We start from the raw sequence: 17,647 nt of genomic DNA on the forward strand, positions 1-17,647 counted from the left end.
AACTCTGAGCAGATCATTCGAGGTGTCTGAGCCAATCGGCGCACAGTACATTCTTGTCCCCTGGCCAGTGTGCCATAGGCTCAATAAACTGCTCGTCTGAACAGTGCAAAGTCGTTTGAGCGCACAGACGAAAAATAGTTTTAGTCTGGGAGATGTCACACACAGTTTCTGACAGTTTCTGATTTGATAGAAGGATTAAAGACACGGGAGGTCTTTAAGGGGCAACCCTGCTATTCATTTATTTACTTTTTGTTGTTTTTGTTTTGTTTTTTAATTTTTTGTTACCTCCCCCAAAATGCTTCTATACCTAATTAACCCGTTTAACTCCTAACTCCCATTTTTTTCTCCAAATAGTTTAATGTTGTATGTCTAAAAAGTTTACAATTATTGCACATTTGAAATTGCTTCTTCTTCTTTTTCTTTTTTCTTTTTTTCAAAAATATTATATCAAAACACACGCTCCATAAAAACATGCAGACCATCAACGGGTAAACAAAATGCAGGACTCTTGGATATCAGACATGTCGAAAGCATTGTTGTGTCAAGCTTAAAGTGATGTTGACGCCAATTGTAATCATTATTGTGCTGGCAGTGCTCCAGTAAGAGCAGAAAGTTTCCATCTCTAAGGCCATTTTTATTTTATATGCCCTCCTGATCGCCAAACGACCATAATGCCAGCGATAACGAATTTCTGCACATTCAGTGTCGTAAAATAATGACTCACTTAATTGCGCACTGTTGCAAAATAGGACAATTTATACTACTTTAGATCAGATAGTTTTTTTAGTGCCACACCACCAGCTTGAAAGGAGAAGCACAGAAGCAAAAAAAACAAAACAAAAACAAAAACAAAAAAAAACAGGCAATACGTTCTGTGAACAATAATTTGCATCTCCTAAAAATGTTGCTGCAGACAAATGGCTACAGTACACGCAGAGGTACTACAGTCAGTATGTTTTTAAATTTTAACTGCTTGAAAAGTTGCAAATATTTTTACTTTACTGCAAATACCGAGGCTATCAAGCATGCTTTGGTGTGTTATCAGGTTCTTGGTAATATAGCTGCAAATTCTGATGCATGGGCTGCCATTCCCTCCCTCACCAGCAGATTGTGCTCCTTTAGTCAAACCGCTTGCTTGTCATTTGACTCAGTGAATCAACAGTATGCAGGCTTATCATTAGTGTTGTGTTGCTTCTGTTGTTCTTAAGAAATATATAAAATATTGCAATGAAATCCAAACCAAATATCTGAATCATCTTTCAGTCTACAGAAGGCACGTCTGTTGTCCGTTGCCAATTAAGATGTGCACAGGTGTGTAATTACTACAACGACATGCAATCTAAAGGAGCAAGCAAGTTAACTGAGAAAGCCCTGGACTAAAAACTAAACTGCACAGGCCCAATGGAGCCAGATTAGTAGTATTAGTACAGTAAGAAAGAACTTGACAGTTTGATGTGATGTCAGTAAGATGCAAATGATGTAAACCATTATATGCACAATGGTTTCCTGCTTTTGTCATGGAGTTTGAAGACCTCACTAGGTAAGTGTCATGGTCCTGGGCCATGTTGGCCCAGTGTTCTTAGTTTTCTTGTATGTTTGTATTTTGTTCCTTATTTAGGCCATGTTTTCTGAGTTGCCCTGTTGTGTTGTTCCCTAAGTGTTTTCCCTTCATGGCTTTTACCCCCTGTGTGCCCCTCTGTGTATCTGTGAGCCCTCGTCTCTCCTTATGTTTTATTCCATGTTTCCCCTGCCCATTATGTCCAAGTTCTCCCCGTGCTCTCCCCCCCCCCCTGTGTGCCCTGTGTATTTATGAGCCCTCGTCTCCCTTTGTGGTTGTTTCATGTTTCCCCAGCCCGTTATGTCTGTGTTTTTCCCCGTGCTCTCTCTCCTCCTGTCTGAACCTCTGTGCACTTCCTGTTTACTTTGTGACTCTCACGCCCGTACATGTCATGTTCAGTTCACCCCGCCCTGTCTCGTTATGATTATCAGTGTCACCTGTGTTCCCCGTGTGTTCCCACTTTCCTCGTTTACCCTCTGTGTATTTCTGTCTGCGTCTCCCTCTGTTCGGCGTGACGTCGTCCCTCATGCTGTGTGTGGATCTCCCTGTGTGTTCTTAGTTTATGGTTTCCCAGTTTAGTCTAGTTTGTATGTTTGTTCTCCCAGCAAATAAAGCTGTGTTTTGAGTTCACCTCCCCGAGTCTGAGTCCTGCATTTTGGGTCCAACTCCTGCCTGCCGCACAGCGATTCCTGACAGTACGACGTCACCACAACATGGAGCCAGCGGATTCATCCCGGGAACATGACCTCTCCCGCATCCACCGCCTGATCGAGCGGGTTTCCCTCACTAAGGACGCTAAGACCATGGCAGTTGGGATTAACGCTATAGAAGCGATCCTGGAGGGGAATCCTCATTTGCGCACACTAAAGGGATTTATGGGCTTCATGGACCAGCTGCATGAAGCCCAGGAGGTGCTACAGGCTCGGGAGCTTGCAGCCTTTGTCCGCGCCCAGTATTCTTCGCCGAAGCCGCCGCATCGGCATCGGCCGCAACACAAGGAGCTCTCCGCGGAGTCGGCCGCCGTACAGCAGCAATTGCAACAGGGGAAAGGCGTTTCTGCACCGCGGCCACAGAGCTCCACTTCTTGCCGCTCAGGGCTTAATTCACCTGCCTCCTGCTTGGCGGCGATGTGGTCGCAGGACGAGGACGTCTTTTCTCCATCGTCACCAGTTTCTCCTGTCGCCTCAGCCCCTGCCGCCAGGAGGAAGCGGCGCCACCGCCGTCATTCCTCACTACAACCGGAGCCCAATCACTCGTCAGAACAGCAGGCAATGGTGAGTGATGTTGACTGTACCCCTATTGCTTGTACCCCTATTGCTTCACCTGCAAATAGTAATGGGAACTGTTTTCTTCTCACGGCTAAGAGTAGTGAGGTGAAGGCGGTTTGTTCCATGGACATTCACCCCGGCCCCGTAGAAAGAAAAGACTCCCTGACTAATTATGTTGATGCTTTTTCCGCTGAAGAATCAGAATGCATGGGCAAAACTCTGATTGTGCACCCTCTGTTGGAGCCTGCTAAGAACTCTTCTGTCGATACAGAGTTAACCCCGGACAGTTTGAATTCAGTTTTGACATGTACTGCTGAATCTATGAATGACGCTGTGGGTTTGCAACCCAAGAGTGGGGAGGGGGACTTAACGGGCTGTTTCTGCCCTGTTCTCTTAGAGCAGAGAAGCCTAAGCAGAACTGTTTCTTCTGAACTCGTTCAGCTAGTTAAACCGAGCCCTAGAGGCTCAGGGGAGCCTATACCACCCCCTGCATCACGCTCACTACAAACACCTCCTCAACCGTTAGCCCATTCAGCAGCCCAGCTCGCTGTTCAGCTGCCCTCAGCTCAGTCAGCTGCCCAGTTAGCTACTCCGTTACCTGCAGCTCAATCATCTGCTCCTTCACTAGTTTCATTCTCACCACAACGGTCACTTCAGTCTTTCTCAACCCAGTCTCCTGCTGAGCAGCCAACTTTTCTCACTCGTATTAAGCAGGAAAACATGCTCAACAGGACTGTTTTCGTCCCTCGAAAGCTGGCCCGATTAGAGACATTTACTACCTCCAGGGCCTCCCCAGAGTCCGAGTTTCAACCCGCAGTTGACTCTGGACCCCTGGGGGCTAAGGAGTCAGCCGAGGACTGCACCCAACTGTTGCCTCCTGAGCCTAACCTATGTGTTGCTCAGCCCCAGTCAGCATCAACGCTGCCAGAGGCCCGTGCGCCTGCTGGTCCTGCTCTGTCCCTGCCTTCCAGAGGCCCGTGCGCCTGCTGGTCCTGCTCTGTCCCTGCCTTCCAGAGGCCCGTGCGCCTGCTGGTCCTGCTCTGTCCCTGCCTTCCAGAGGCCCGTGCGCCTGCTGGTCCTGCTCTGTCCCTGCCTTCCAGAGGCCCGTGCGCCTGCTGGTCCTGCTCTGTCCCTGCCTTCCAGAGGCCCGTGCGCCTGCTGGTCCTGCTCTGTCCCTGCCTTCCAGAGGCCCGTGCGCCTGCTGGTCCTGCTCTGTCCCTGCCTTCCAGAGGTCCCCGGTCCTGCTCTGTCCCTGCCTTCCAGAGGTCCCCGGTCCTGCTCTGTCCCTGCCTTCCAGAGGTCCCCGGTCCTGCTCTGTCCCTGCCTTCCAGAGGTCCCCGGGCCTGCTGGTTCTGTTCCGTGTTTTCCAGAGGTCCCCGGGCCTGCTGGTTCTGTTCCGTGTTTTCCAGAGGTCCCCGGGCCTGCTGGTTCTGTTCCGTGTTTTCCAGAGGTCCCCGGGCCTGCTGGTTCTGTTCCGTGTTTTCCAGAGGTCCCCGGGCCTGCTGGTTCTGTTCCGTGTTTTCCAGAGGTCCCCGGGCCTGCTGGTTCTGAAACTGTTTTTGCTGGGGGGCCCGAGGAGCCCGTCCAGCACCATGCCACGTCAGCTGTACAGGCTGGGAAGCAGCCTGCTAGGAATGGCGTGAGCTTTCTCTCCGCCTCGGACTGCTTTCTGCTTCAGCCGTCTCTTCCGGCTGGAGGGCCCGAGGAGCCCATCCGGCCTCAAGCCACGTCCGCTGGGGGGTCCGAGGGGCCCGTTCAGCCTCCTGTCTCCGCTGGAGGGTCCGAGGGGCCCGTTCAGCCTCACGCCGCATCAGCTGGATGGCCCGAGGAGCCTGTCCAGCCGCCACCTGCGACCGCCTCGTCGTCGCCTGGTCCGGCTGCATCCGCCTGTGCTTCTGCTACGCCTGGTCCGGCCTCAGCCTCTGCAGCTCCGCCTGGTCCAGCCTCAGCCTCTGCAACCTCGTCTGGTCCGGCCCCCGCATCGCCACCGTCTGGTCCTGCCTCGACTGGTCCTGCCTCGACTGGTCCTGTGCCCACCAGGCCATGGCCAGCATGCCTGAGACTGGAGGGCCGCCGCTGCCTTCCGCGCGGTCGGCCCCCTGAACTGCTCCGTCGTCTCCTTCGCCGCCGCCGCTGCCTTCCGCGCGGTCGGCCCCCTGAACTGCTCCGTCGTCGTCCCCCCCCTTCGCCATCGCCGCTGCCTTCCGCACGGCCGGCCTCCGGGCCAACTCTGTCACCTGTGCCACCCGCCTGGTCGGCCCCCCGACCGTGTGGCCCGTGAACTCTTGTGCCTGTGGGCTCTGGGTCGGCCCCCTGAACCTTATTTGGACTATAGTCATGTGCTCCTGTGTTTTCTGTTTGTTTTTGTTTCCCGTTCTGGTCCCTCCGTCCTGGTCCCCCGCCTCCCGCCCTGGGTGGGTTGTTTTCTGTTTTTGTTTTTTTGGGTTTGGGCTGTCGGGAGCCAGCCCTTGAGGGGGGGGTACTGTCATGGTCCTGGGCCATGTTGGCCCAGTGTTCTTAGTTTTCTTGTATGTTTGTATTTTGTTCCTTATTTAGGCCATGTTTTCTGAGTTGCCCTGTTGTGTTGTTCCCTAAGTGTTTTCCCTTCATGGCTTTTACCCCCTGTGTGCCCCTCTGTGTATCTGTGAGCCCTCGTCTCTCCTTATGTTTTATTCCATGTTTCCCCTGCCCATTATGTCCAAGTTCTCCCCGTGCTCTCTTCCCCCCCCCCCCCCCCCCCCCCCCCCTGTGTGCCCTGTGTATTTATGAGCCCTCGTCTCCCTTTGTGGTTGTTTCATGTTTCCCCAGCCCGTTATGTCTGTGTTTTTTTTCCCCGTGCTCTCTCTCCTCCTGTCTGAACCTCTGTGCACTTCCTGTTTACTTTGTGACTCTCACGCCCGTACATGTCATGTTCAGTTCACCCCGCCCTGTCTCGTTATGATTATCAGTGTCACCTGTGTTCCCCGTGTGTTCCCACTTTCCTCGTTTACCCTCTGTGTATTTCTGTCTGCGTCTCCCTCTGTTCGGCGTGACGTCGTCCCTCATGCTGTGTGTGGATCTCCCTGTGTGTTCTTAGTTTATGGTTTCCCAGTTTAGTCTAGTTTGTATGTTTGTTCTCCCAGCAAATAAAGCTGTGTTTTGAGTTCACCTCCCCGAGTCTGAGTCCTGCATTTTGGGTCCAACTCCTGCCTGCCGCACAGCGATTCCTGACAGTAAGTAAGACATTATGTGTCTGAAGGGGGGAAAAAAAAAAAAATGATGCAGAATTATTAATAGAAGTAGCTCGAAAGGTTGGCTTTAGAAGCAGCTATTGTAGAAAAGAAAGCTCAAGAATATTGATGGGGAATGAGGCAAGTTACTATGGCTCAAAAATATTTGTTCTGTGAATTTCAATTATAGGAAGAATTAAAGGAAAAAGAACAGATGTCATCCCACAGCCAAGATTACATAAATGTTAATAAATTCACAGGATTTAAGGTCAAGACACAGACAAAAACAGTCATGGTATTCTAGAAAAGTATGATCAATAGAAACAGGCTTAGCTGCCTGTTAGAGATGTTTCAGTTTTCATGGGGGAGCCACTACAGATCCTTTATGGGAGCTTTTGAAAAAACCATTGAGCAGAGTACTGAAAATGCAACTGCAGGAGAAACATAATCCCTTATTTGCAATTAAGAATACATGACACTAAACAGAGCATTCAAGGAAACACAGTGACTGTTTCAGAAGCATTATGGAGATCAGGTAACAATTATTAGCACTTATACTGATTAAGCCCTGAAAAACTCAGAAGATGGTGTGTTTATTCTGACTTGTTGTTGTAACACAATAGAAGACGTGAAATTTAAAGAGGGAACGCATAACCATAGAAACATGACAATAGTGCCATACAAAAGGAGGAAAACGTACCACAAACAGCATTAGAAAATCAAAGAACACAGACAGTGCAGAGCAAGTTTGGCTGACTGTGCTGTCTTTGTGGTGAAGACTCTCCTAGGCTGCGTGGAGTACAGACCTGTGCAAAATGAAAGCATAAATTCTACAGATAAGACATCTCATTACCGAGACAACCCAATCTCAATGTGGAAACAAAACAGCTGCTGGTAAATCGGTAGGCCTACAAAACACAGTCATTGTCATGACGAGGAAGCAATGTCTCAGGAAGACAGGTAGTTTATGCTGTCAGTATGTTGATCGTGTTACATTTCTCAGCAGTAGAAACGTAACACTAAAAATTCCAGACTGAGTAAAGAGCTGCCAGTTTGACAAGAGAACTGATTAAAAGAAATCTTTCTTAAACACCGCAAAGCTGTTATGTGGAGCCAGTTTGAAGAAAAAATAAATAAATGTGTTAAAGTTCCTTAAGCACAGCTTAACCATAACGTTTGATATATCCCACCCCATGCTGTGCAACACCTGAATAAAAACAAAAACCGTTTTTTGTTAGAGTGCACAGCATCATTTCAGGATGAGTCACTGAATGCTATTGGTATTGATGACAGGGACCTGTGCTCACCAATACACTCACTGTTGTCTCGGTGAGGTTTGGAAAGAGGCTTTAGCACACTCGATTATTGTTTTATCAGTTGAGAGTTTGGGAAGAAGCTTCCAACTTATTTACATTTTTGCATGGTCATGAGCCCAGTATGCCACCAGGAACCTTCAACAACAACAGTCAATATAAGCCCAAATACTTTAAGTCATTGTAATCCTGAAGATGTGGTGCTAATATTAAGCTTTCATCCCCTGGAAGTGTGTGGATATTGAGAGGAATAGTTCAGACCATCCCAGACTCATCTGGTACACAGAGTGAAGCTGCAGACCGACAGTATCTTGGAGAGATCTATAAATAAATGGTGTTTGTTGCTAGAAGCAGGGTTAACACAAGATCTAATGATGATAAGATGTAGACAACAGAAACTGATTACTTATTGTATTAATCTTATTAAAGGATTGTTTTACATCGATGGCTCTTAGCATTTAGCTTGTGTAATGGCTTCCTGTTTAACCATTAGGGTCAGAAATGTAAGAGACACAGTGTGAGAAGTTGATTTAATTTGAATTTTGTTAATTTTTTATTCTTCATTTCTAATTCTTGCAAGACAAAATTAAGATGTAAAAAAAGATGAATTCATATTCTATGTTGCCGAAAGTATTTGCTTGTCTGTTAACATGATGTTGACCCACTCTTTACAAATGTAATAGCTTCATCTCTACTGGGAAGGTTTATGATTGTGTGTATGGAAATTTTTGACCTCTCTTCCATAAGTGCATTTGTGAGGTCAGACACTGATGTTGGACAGGAAGGCCTGGCTTACATTCTCTTCGCTAATTCATCCCAAAGGTGTTCTATCTATAGGCCAGGACTCTGTGCAGGCCACTCAAGTTGTTCCAGACCAAAGTCACTTATCAATGTCTTTATGGACCTTGCTTTGTGTAGAGGTGCAGAGTCATCTTTAAATAATAAGGGGGCAACTCCAAACTGTTCTCACAAAGTCGGGAGCATGAAATTGTTCAAAATGTCTCGGTATGCTGAAGGATTAGGAGTTCCTTTAACTGGAAATAAGGGACTGATCACAGCCCTACACCATAATCACCCCTCCACTAAACTTTACATTTGTCACAATGAAGTCAGACAAGTACCGTTCTCCTGGCAACCGCCAACGCAGACTCATCCATCAGACTGCCAGATGGAGACGTGTGATGTCCGTTGCTCTAGAGTCCACTGGCGGTGTGCTTTTCACCACTGCGTCAGCTCTCTGTGCACTGAGCTATTCTGAAGGCCACATGAAGTCTGGAGGTCTGTGGTGACTGACTCTGCAGAAAGTTGGCGACCTCGTCACATTGTGCGCCTCAGCATCCACTGACATTGTTCTGTCTTTTAACTTGGTCTACCACTTCATGTCTTTGTTGCTGTTGTTCTCAATCACTTCCACTTGTTTATAATACTACAAACAGTTTACTGTAGAAGCAAGGAAATTTTACTATTTAAATTGTTGGCGTCATGCCTAGATGCTTGATTTTATACATCTGTAGGCATGGAAGTGATCAGAATACCTGAATTCAGTGGCCATTTGCAGCAAGGCAACAGAGCCACATTAGGCACAAGAGGGTAGAGTTTTTGAAGTGTTTCACATAATATAACTTGATAATTCGAAAGTAGACATCTTTGAAATGAATTGCATCTCCTTTCATCTGCATCATGCTCAAGTTACTGTGCTCACAGCTCATTAGTGGCTTGCCACAGTTCACTAAGTTGACAGATGCTCTACAACATTCAACTCCATTTGTATCTTGGGTGATTCAGCCCACCCAAAATGCTGCAGGGTGGAAGAACAGTAAAAGAAAATCATATGGTTGGGTCTGCTCTATGGGATTTGAACTCTTTTTGGGAAGTATTTGTTCAGAAACTAGTTTATTTGGTGACAGCAAACCCAGCTGGCAGGAGAGTTCATGTTTTTCAGTTTTTCTTCAGGTTTGCGTAATTTGTGAGTTCATGTCACTTTGACTTGAGTTGTAATCTTATCTGCTTTGAACAGCTGAGGCATGTTATCAAGATGTACTATAATGGATTCAGAGAAGTGTAGAGCATTACTATCTAACATACGAGCTAATGAGAAGGGTAAAGGTTTCTTTATCAATGCTTGGGGATGTGTTTCTTAATCAGATGCCTCCAGTGTGGTAATCAGATGAGATTTGTTTCCATCATCTTTCTATGCTGCAGCTGTAGACACTGAGTATTGAGTACCAGATCATCAGTGACATAGTAGCTCACCTGGCTCACGATACAGTACAGGTTACTGTGTGAAGTACAGAAACCTTTTCTTGTCATTGGTTGGTTGGATCCTTGAGAAGTGAAGAAATGAATGAAAGCGTTTGAGTTCAGAACTATTTTAAGCTGTAACCATGGCTATAAAAACCAGGAAAACATGTGAAGACGTCAGCAAGTCATAGCATTGATCATATTACTGTTATTAGCGTCATGGCGACAGGGAGATCCCAAACATGCCTTTATAATGAGGGAGTCAACCAGTAGGACCACTCCCTTCCTGTTCATGACCAATAAGATGATCATTATCACCATAAAACTAAATACAAGTTGTAGGTGATATATTTCAAGATATTTCATCATTTGAAAAATATGTCGTTTCCGTATCATTTTGTGCATGCAAAATTCCTCACACATGTAGCCTGCTAGCATTTAGCACAAAGCTATGCTGCATCTATGTATGCTATTACGCTTTTAAAGATATTCTACAAATGTAGAATTAAAATTGAAATGAAAATGCTAATCAGATCAGTTCTTATTAGGGAAACGAGCAGTAATGTGTCCCAGCTAAACCTAAAATCTTAACAGCAAAGAAAAGAAGTTGCATGAAATATTCCAGTATCCCAATATCCCAGTGAGCCATGTATATGTACAGTATGTGTCTGCAATTTTTGACAATATTCAAAGATTAATAACACTAAACAATGTGAAACAAGCAGTGACTCCTGAGTCAGGCAAAGCAGATCTTTGAGTGACAGATCACTAATGCAGTGTGGTGATCTTTCACTATGTTTATTCCCTTGTTATAACATGCCCTATATAAACAAGAACAGAAAACTTTAGAGAGTTTTTAGTTTGATTTATTGGTCTCAGTGAAATTATTCATGTGGTATTGCAGTGTAATGGTTTCTCTATAGAAAGAGCACAGCATGTTACAAAGCAGTTACATTCATTTAAAGTAGTTTCACAAACGATAACAAACAGTTTACAAAGGTTTTGTAGTTTATATAAATGATTGTGTCTAATCATTCAGATAGTTTTCTTTTACATCTGGTGATGCTAATGCTAATAATAAGTCACAGGTAGGTTTTAGAGCTGTGTTATCATCACATTGCTGCTGATCAAGATACTGTTAAGGCAACTTAGGAAAACCCCATCATCTATAAACCAAACAAAGACTTTGTTACAACAATAAGAGGGATCTTTCCCACGGCATTGACTCAAACAGATACAGTCAATTTTTATTGAAAAAGAGAAAAACACTTTTTTTACACCAGTGGAGGAAAATACAGTCTTTCATTTATGGAGATATGCATCGAGCCAGAGGTCCCCTGAGGTTTTCAGTGACCTGAATGAGGAAGTCAGAACAAAAAATAGCCAGCCCATCAGTGTGTGTGTCAGGTAAGCAGTCCTTCCATAAAAGAAGACTGAGTCATATACTGTATTTACAGCCATTTTCATGCTCTGTTATCATTGTACTTACGTGACAATATCAGCGAAGCCTCGCCACAAAGTTTTTTCTTGGTACGGAATCCCGTGTTTTTCGCAGAGCTCACGGACCTGTGGGGCCACCAGGTGGTAGTTGTGCCGCGGCATCATTGGAAACAAGCTTGCAAAAGAAAAGAAACGGAAGCTGATTTTTTTGTAATTGTTGCATTGTGGCATATTTTGTTACATAAAATCATTGTAACATATAAGTGTGCAAACAGTGAGTGTAGTTCTGCAAGAAAAAAAATTCTGTTTGAAAAAATGGGCGATAGCTCACTATGGATGGGTGTAAAATCCGAATAGTGTTCACCACTGGTTAAGTGGTGTAGCTTGAGTTTAATGTGTGCCTGTGACCATGCCTGATGAATTACATCTCTCAGTCTTCTGACTATTCTTTAAAACTCTTTTTTTATAATAGAGACTTTATATCTTTAAATGCAGAATTAATGTTGTTAAATTATTATCAGTACTTCAGTTTACACAGTCGTGCTCTAGTTTTTGACAGGTTTCAAATTTCACTTACTGGTGCTCGATTTGAAAGTTGAGGTGTCCACTGAACCAGTCGTTGAAGAAGGACTGCTCAATATTACAGGTGGATTGTAACTGAATGACAGAATGAGTCAAAAGAGTGCAAATGAGTTAATAAGGTCCTAGTAAATATAAGGGAAGGTGTAAACAGATGTTTGTGATCTGGGATGTTCATGAGTATTGGGTAAATGCAGAAAATATTTAAAGTGTCCAAAACTTTTATACAACCTTGTAAAAGTGATACAGGTACCTGCATGGTCAGCCAGTCCTTGTGCTTTTCATGATCGATGTCCATCGGTATGTGATTCATCTGAGTCACCCACACAAACCAGTGACTCTCCAAAAACCTGTAACATTAAAAACAATATCATATTGAGGTGATACATAACGTGGCCAAAGGGTACGAAAAATGGAATCACTTTCTATTGCAGTGTACTTTATTAGGTATACAGCGGTCAAATATGTTAAGTTTAATGTTTGCTAATAAAGTCAGGCTTTTCCACACACATTCCAGCAATATAGAGCAAAATATGGTGCATCTCAGCTCAAGGACAATATATTTTGAAAGGAATGGACAATATAAGGCATCAAAGTCTGTTAACTGGTAACAATTCATTTGTTAATGAGTGCAATGTTTTCTTATTTTAAATAGTTACCTGACTATGCTTATGAGCACCAATGAGCCAACTAGGCCATACAGGGGTATATAAGAGGAGAAGAAGCGAAGGTAGAATGAGATGAACCAAGCCAGATCCTTCACAAGACAAGAAAGTTTATATGATTTATGTAATTTCTTTTTTAATTATGACAATCATGATTAATTATAATCTTATTTTTACATATGCTCTATTCTGTGCCATTTTTTTTGCTGTAATGTTTCTCTTAAATACTGTAATATCAAATACAAAATTCAATCTGACACATCAAATGGAAAATGCCTATATGCAATCTAATATACTACACCCAGTCAGTATATTATTATATACACCTACCACCAAGTCACGCCGGGATACCATGGTCTGCATTACATGAATGTTGAAGAAAACTGGAATGATCAGCGGTGGTCCCACTATATTTAAATATATATATATAAATATATAAAAAAGGTGCAACGTTAAAAAGTTGTAGTTATTATTCTTTTTAAATGACTCTTAAAAAACATACCAAGAAAGAAGTACTTGTGTTGACGATTGTAAGGCATGTGTTTGATCTTCTTTATCCCGTACTGTAACACAGAGGTAAACAGTGGATGATGACGAGTTGGACCGTGCGAGTGCTTAAAAACATAAGAAATACTATCTTCGTGCTACTTGCTTCCACTGGTTGAGTTCGGCCAAGTACGAAGAGGTGCAACGTGTTGATATCCGGGTCCTTAATGAAGATGTTGGGTTTAGCGTGATGCCTGAAATGTCGGTGATTCCACCAGTTGGAAGAAGCTCCCTGAAAAAAGAAAAAAAAAACCTTTAAGTATCTGTGTTTCATTTCAATGGAGAGAGGATTATAACTAAGAGAGGTTACCTTTAAATGACCAATGACAAACTTGTGGACCAGGTGATTCCAGGTGGACTTTTTGAAGACCGACAGGTGACCGAAGTCATGCTGCAGCCATCCAGCCTGTGCCTGGAGAAGAAGCAGAAAAACAAATGTTTTGGGTGAAAGACTTCTCTTTAAATGGACCTGATTTCCAACACCATGTATTTGTATGCATGACTAACTGTTTGTCTTTTATCAGTCCTGTGTTTCTGCATCTCAGTTCATACTTTTATTTATTTATTTTATTTATTTATTTAAAATCACAATTATTTATGCTCCCTTTAATATGAATGGTTAGCTTTTGTAAACAGAAGATTTGCACAGTCTGTGGGAGGGGCTTCTGTCCTGACAGCCAGAGCAGTGTCAGTGATGAACATATTAGGAATACCTTCCATCACTGGCATTGTAAAGGGGCAAGAACAGAAACTGAAACTGTGCATTGAGAGCAGTCTGAAGGTTTTTGGCTCACTTTTACACATTTATTATTATTGATATCCATTATTTAAAACTTTGTCTCTGTTTAATGTAACCATGCACTTGGTGTATGCATATATTTCAAAACATAAGGAAAGCATAATAAGGCCCATTTAAAATTTATGTCTGAATCACCTGAGCGGTTGCGAGAAACACAGAGCACACAAGTGTTTGTATCCAGCCTGTGCCCCACATCCAGACGGTCAGCCATCCGAGGGCTTCTAGCAGCAGGATGTGACTGAGGTGGAGGAAGAAAAACAAAGGCTGAGCTCGAAACAGACCCCTTTTCTCCACCCGAGCTCGTAATGCTTCAAAATCCTGCACGATGGCTGCCTGGGTGCAGAGAAAAACAAACAAACAACTCTGTAAAACTGAAACTGTAATATATTGATGTGATACTTCTGAAATCAAGAATTTTGGATTTGAGCTATTTTAGGTTTTCATACAGTGAAACAAGACATTAAGGTGGCTAAAAAAAACCCACCTAGAATCTCAGATGTTCCCAACACTCAGCACTTCATAACTAACATAAGAGATCAGTGAATTATCAAACTTACGTCTGTCTCTCATTTATTACACTAGATCACTCACATGTTGTCAATAAAAAAAAGGGACTTTGATTAAAGGCTCACATTTTTGTCTCGGTCCTGGCTCGGCTCAGTCGTTGCCAACTCTCCGATCAGCAGTGGCTTCAGAAACTTTTGCACAAACTTAGGATCAGGATGAAAAGCAGTGAATGCTTCCTAAAAAACAAACACAACAAAAAATTGTAATTTACTAAAAAGTTAGGTAGCAGTGGAAATAGTTATCAGATTGTAAAAAAATAAATCATGCATTCACTTCAGCTAAATTCTAACATGTAAAAATGCTAAAAGTAAAATGATGTTCCCTGTAAGTTTCAGTTGCCTGTGAAACCATGACATTACATTGTTTATCATAATTCAGCTGCCTGAAAGCAGCGTTTCAGTGCTGTAGCTGGTTCTGCTACACCTACTCATGTTCTTTCATCCATATTATCGAGCTTTCTGCTATTTTTTATTCTGGAACAGTTATTTAGGTATACTAAAACCTCAGAGGGGAAATCTCTTTCTGTTAGAGCTGCAAGGAACTTAGAGACATGTTAGGAGTTGTGGGAAGCCCAGGTGTCGTTCACAGACTGGCATAAACTTTACTTTTGATTGGAATGGCAACACAAATCTTAAACAAATATAAATGAATTAACGCTTATGATGATAGTTTCATGTGATCTCTTTCAAAATAAAATCATATGAACATAAATGCACAGGCCTGTATATTTTCATTGTATTTTGAAGGAAACATGACATACCGTGGCATCCTCTCCAGCATAGTAGCTGATGACTTGAAACCCTCCCGGATGCCTTTTGGCCCACTGAGTGATGTTGTAAACCTTTCGATCGATGACCAGCCATTGATCATTCCTGCTGCAGTGGCTCTGCACCTCCTCCCAGGTGTAAACACCTTTAGCTTTCCCGCTGTCCGGCTCTCCCGGCACCGTCTGCTGGCTTCCACCTCCCATCCTTACCGCTGCTTCTGGTCTGAATGCACCTGAGCTCTAACGGGTCACAAAGTTGCACACCTGTTTTCACACAAAAAATGCACAAAATTTCCATGTAACTACATACAGGCAACGTAAACCATTAAATTTAATGGAATCTGGGCAAAAAATTGCTTGGTATGCGTTCAGTACCAACTCTGTTCCTTAATCATTGGTTATTTGAATAAATAAACCTTTGATTTTAGAAGTTTCAGCTGCATCTTACTCACAATCATTGCTTCATGTTTACTGAAGGTGAAGAAACCTTTTTTCAGTGTGAGTGTAAAAAATGGCTTTCAAATGGTTTGAAATGTGCAGAGAGAAAAACTCGTACGGCAGATTTTTCTATGCTGTTTGAGCTGGTTGTGGTCCAGATCTAAAACAAAGAGAAGTGCAACATCACCCACTACTATGGGGAAACTAGTGAAGCTAGGAAACCACCAAATGGAGCTAAATCAGGTCGGTTTTCACCTACTAACTTTATCGACATTAAAGATCAATCTAACAGACGCACACCCACAAATACTTAAAAACAGGAAAAACATCGACGCACACAAGTACGTTTTCCACACGAATGCGTGGACTGGGAGAAGTCTGATCGTCGTTAACGTGTAGAAACCAAGACAAAACCGACAAACCGCCATCGAAAAGCATTTAATGACTAAATAATAGCGGGAGATAGCGGGTGGTTAGCTATGCACGTCACAGCATGTAGATAATTAATATTTACTTACAGCATCCAGATTTTAACCAGCGTCCCTCAGGCACACTAATAAGAGATCGATTCTGAGGGTTCGGGTCCTTTTTATATAACAAGCATCCACAAACCCATCCCCATGCTTACCTTGTAGGCTCATTGTCACATCCACGCACTCATTCGGTACAAACTCCGAGCAGAATCATTCGAGGCGTCTGGGCCAATCGGCTCACAGCATTCTCTCGTCTGAACAGCGCAAAGTCGTGTGATCGCAGAGACCGCAAACAGTCCCCTGGAGGACTTTAACTGTGGACTCATGAGTCCGATTGGTTGTAGATGTGGAGCTGCTTCTGATTTATGTAGCGGACTAAATACACAGCTACACAGCAGGTCTTTAAGGGGTCCTCTCAACCCTGCTCCCTTTTTGTTGTTACTTTCCATCCTCCCTAAATGCTTTACATGGAAACTGGGCTGTAGTTTGCTTCGAAGAGTCTAATTCAGGTGTGTCAAACATAAGGTCCGGGGACCATAATCGAAAGACTCCAATCTAGTCCACTGGATAGCTTTGAAGGACAACTACATTTTTAAATACATTTCAACTCTCTCTCCCCCCCCCCCCCCCCCCCCCCTATATACTACTATATAATTTTTTTTTCAGTGATCCACTGTAAGTATAAATATTAATAATATCAATTAAAAAACTTTGTAAGACTGTGCTTTAATCCAGCTTTCTATTTTATGATAACGGGACAGTCAGGGCAATGAGCTACTAGAACTTTTTCTGTAATTTGACACATTTCTTACAATTTAAACCCAAAGAGTTCTTTATTAGCTAAACCGCTGTTTCTTTATCATGTAGAAAAACTGAGACATTCTGTTAAAATTGCACTTTTTCCCTTATATTAAGATATTTTAGTGATTCAAGTTGTAATTCAGTTTCTTTTCACTGACAGATGACAGCACTTTTACTGGTCTGGCCCACTTAAGATCGATGTAGGCTGTATGTGACTCACAATTTAACATCCCTGGTCTCTCAGATTGTCATAATAATTGTGCTGGCAGTGTTTGTATGAGAGCAGAAAGTTTCCATGTTTAAGGCTATCTTTATTTAGTGTGACCCTTTGACACTGAAAAACAAAATGTCAGTGATAACAGTTTCCTTGTTAAATAATCACTGGAGGGGGTGCTGCAAAATAAGACAACAACTTGTACTACTAGCCTAATTCCCTCAAAGTTGGGATGCTATGTAAAATGCAAATAAAATAGAACATAATTATTTGCAAATCTCATAAACCCATATTGTATTCACAGAAATGACAAATAAAACAGGGACAAAAATGAAGTTTTTGTTAAAACTTTCATATGCTTTTTCAAAGCATGCCATTTCTAAACACATCAGTTTTCTTTAGAAAGAAATACAATAACAGAATTATTTCCGAAAAAACAAAAAATGATTAGGGTCAATTTAAATGTATAATTAACCTTTTTATTGAGCCATGGCACCGTGGCGCTGTGCAGTGATGTCCTTTAACTTTCTAATGCTCATAGTGTGTAAAATCTAGTTAAAACTGAAAGTTACCTGCCAGTTTACACACAGTATAAAAACTTTAGCAAGAGTTTGAGCTGTCACTTGAGAAAGATCATGCCAAAAACAAAGAAATTACTTAAGTCATTTCTTTATGATAGACTTGGATATCAATACACCTACCTCCTGGAGAGTGTTGTTCACTTGCTTGGCTATTGTGAAGGGCTAGAAATGATTCTGTGATCATCCATC

The 17,647-nt window shown here is 43.0% G+C and overlaps 1 protein-coding gene across 3 annotated transcripts; it reads right to left on the reverse strand.

Annotated features, from left to right (window-relative positions):
- Positions 1-10,442: 10,442 nt before the first annotated feature.
- On the reverse strand, positions 10,443-16,164 carry LOC147324785 (acyl-CoA Delta-4 desaturase-like). 3 transcript variants are annotated; one of them, XM_086298841.1, is made up of 13 exons: positions 16,018-16,164; positions 14,946-15,215; positions 14,251-14,361; positions 13,754-13,951; positions 13,130-13,231; positions 12,926-13,051; positions 12,776-12,836; positions 12,604-12,680; positions 12,268-12,365; positions 11,862-11,958; positions 11,607-11,686; positions 11,079-11,204; positions 10,443-10,943 (listed from the first exon to the last, which is right to left on the reverse strand). In XM_086298841.1, exons 2-13 carry the CDS (start codon positions 15,153-15,155, stop codon positions 10,892-10,894), a joined length of 1,338 nt encoding a protein of 445 aa, XP_086154967.1. In that variant the 5' UTR covers positions 15,156-15,215; positions 16,018-16,164; the 3' UTR covers positions 10,443-10,891. The 3 variants fall into 3 exon arrangements, with proteins under 3 accessions (XP_086154967.1, XP_086154966.1, XP_086154968.1); XM_086298840.1 differs by lacking the exon at positions 16,018-16,164 and adding an exon at positions 15,908-16,012; XM_086298842.1 differs by lacking the exon at positions 16,018-16,164 and adding an exon at positions 15,908-15,992 and having other exon boundaries at positions 14,946-15,191.
- Between the last annotated feature and the right edge of the window lie 1,483 nt (positions 16,165-17,647).

This window comes from Aulonocara sp. 'chitande type north' Nkhata Bay, linkage group LG7 (assembly GCF_057382095.1).
Source record: "Aulonocara sp. 'chitande type north' Nkhata Bay isolate Kocher_YH1m ecotype deep benthic linkage group LG7, A_spYH_male_GT1.1, whole genome shotgun sequence".
Taxonomy (NCBI): domain Eukaryota; kingdom Metazoa; phylum Chordata; class Actinopteri; order Cichliformes; family Cichlidae; genus Aulonocara; species Aulonocara sp. 'chitande type north' Nkhata Bay.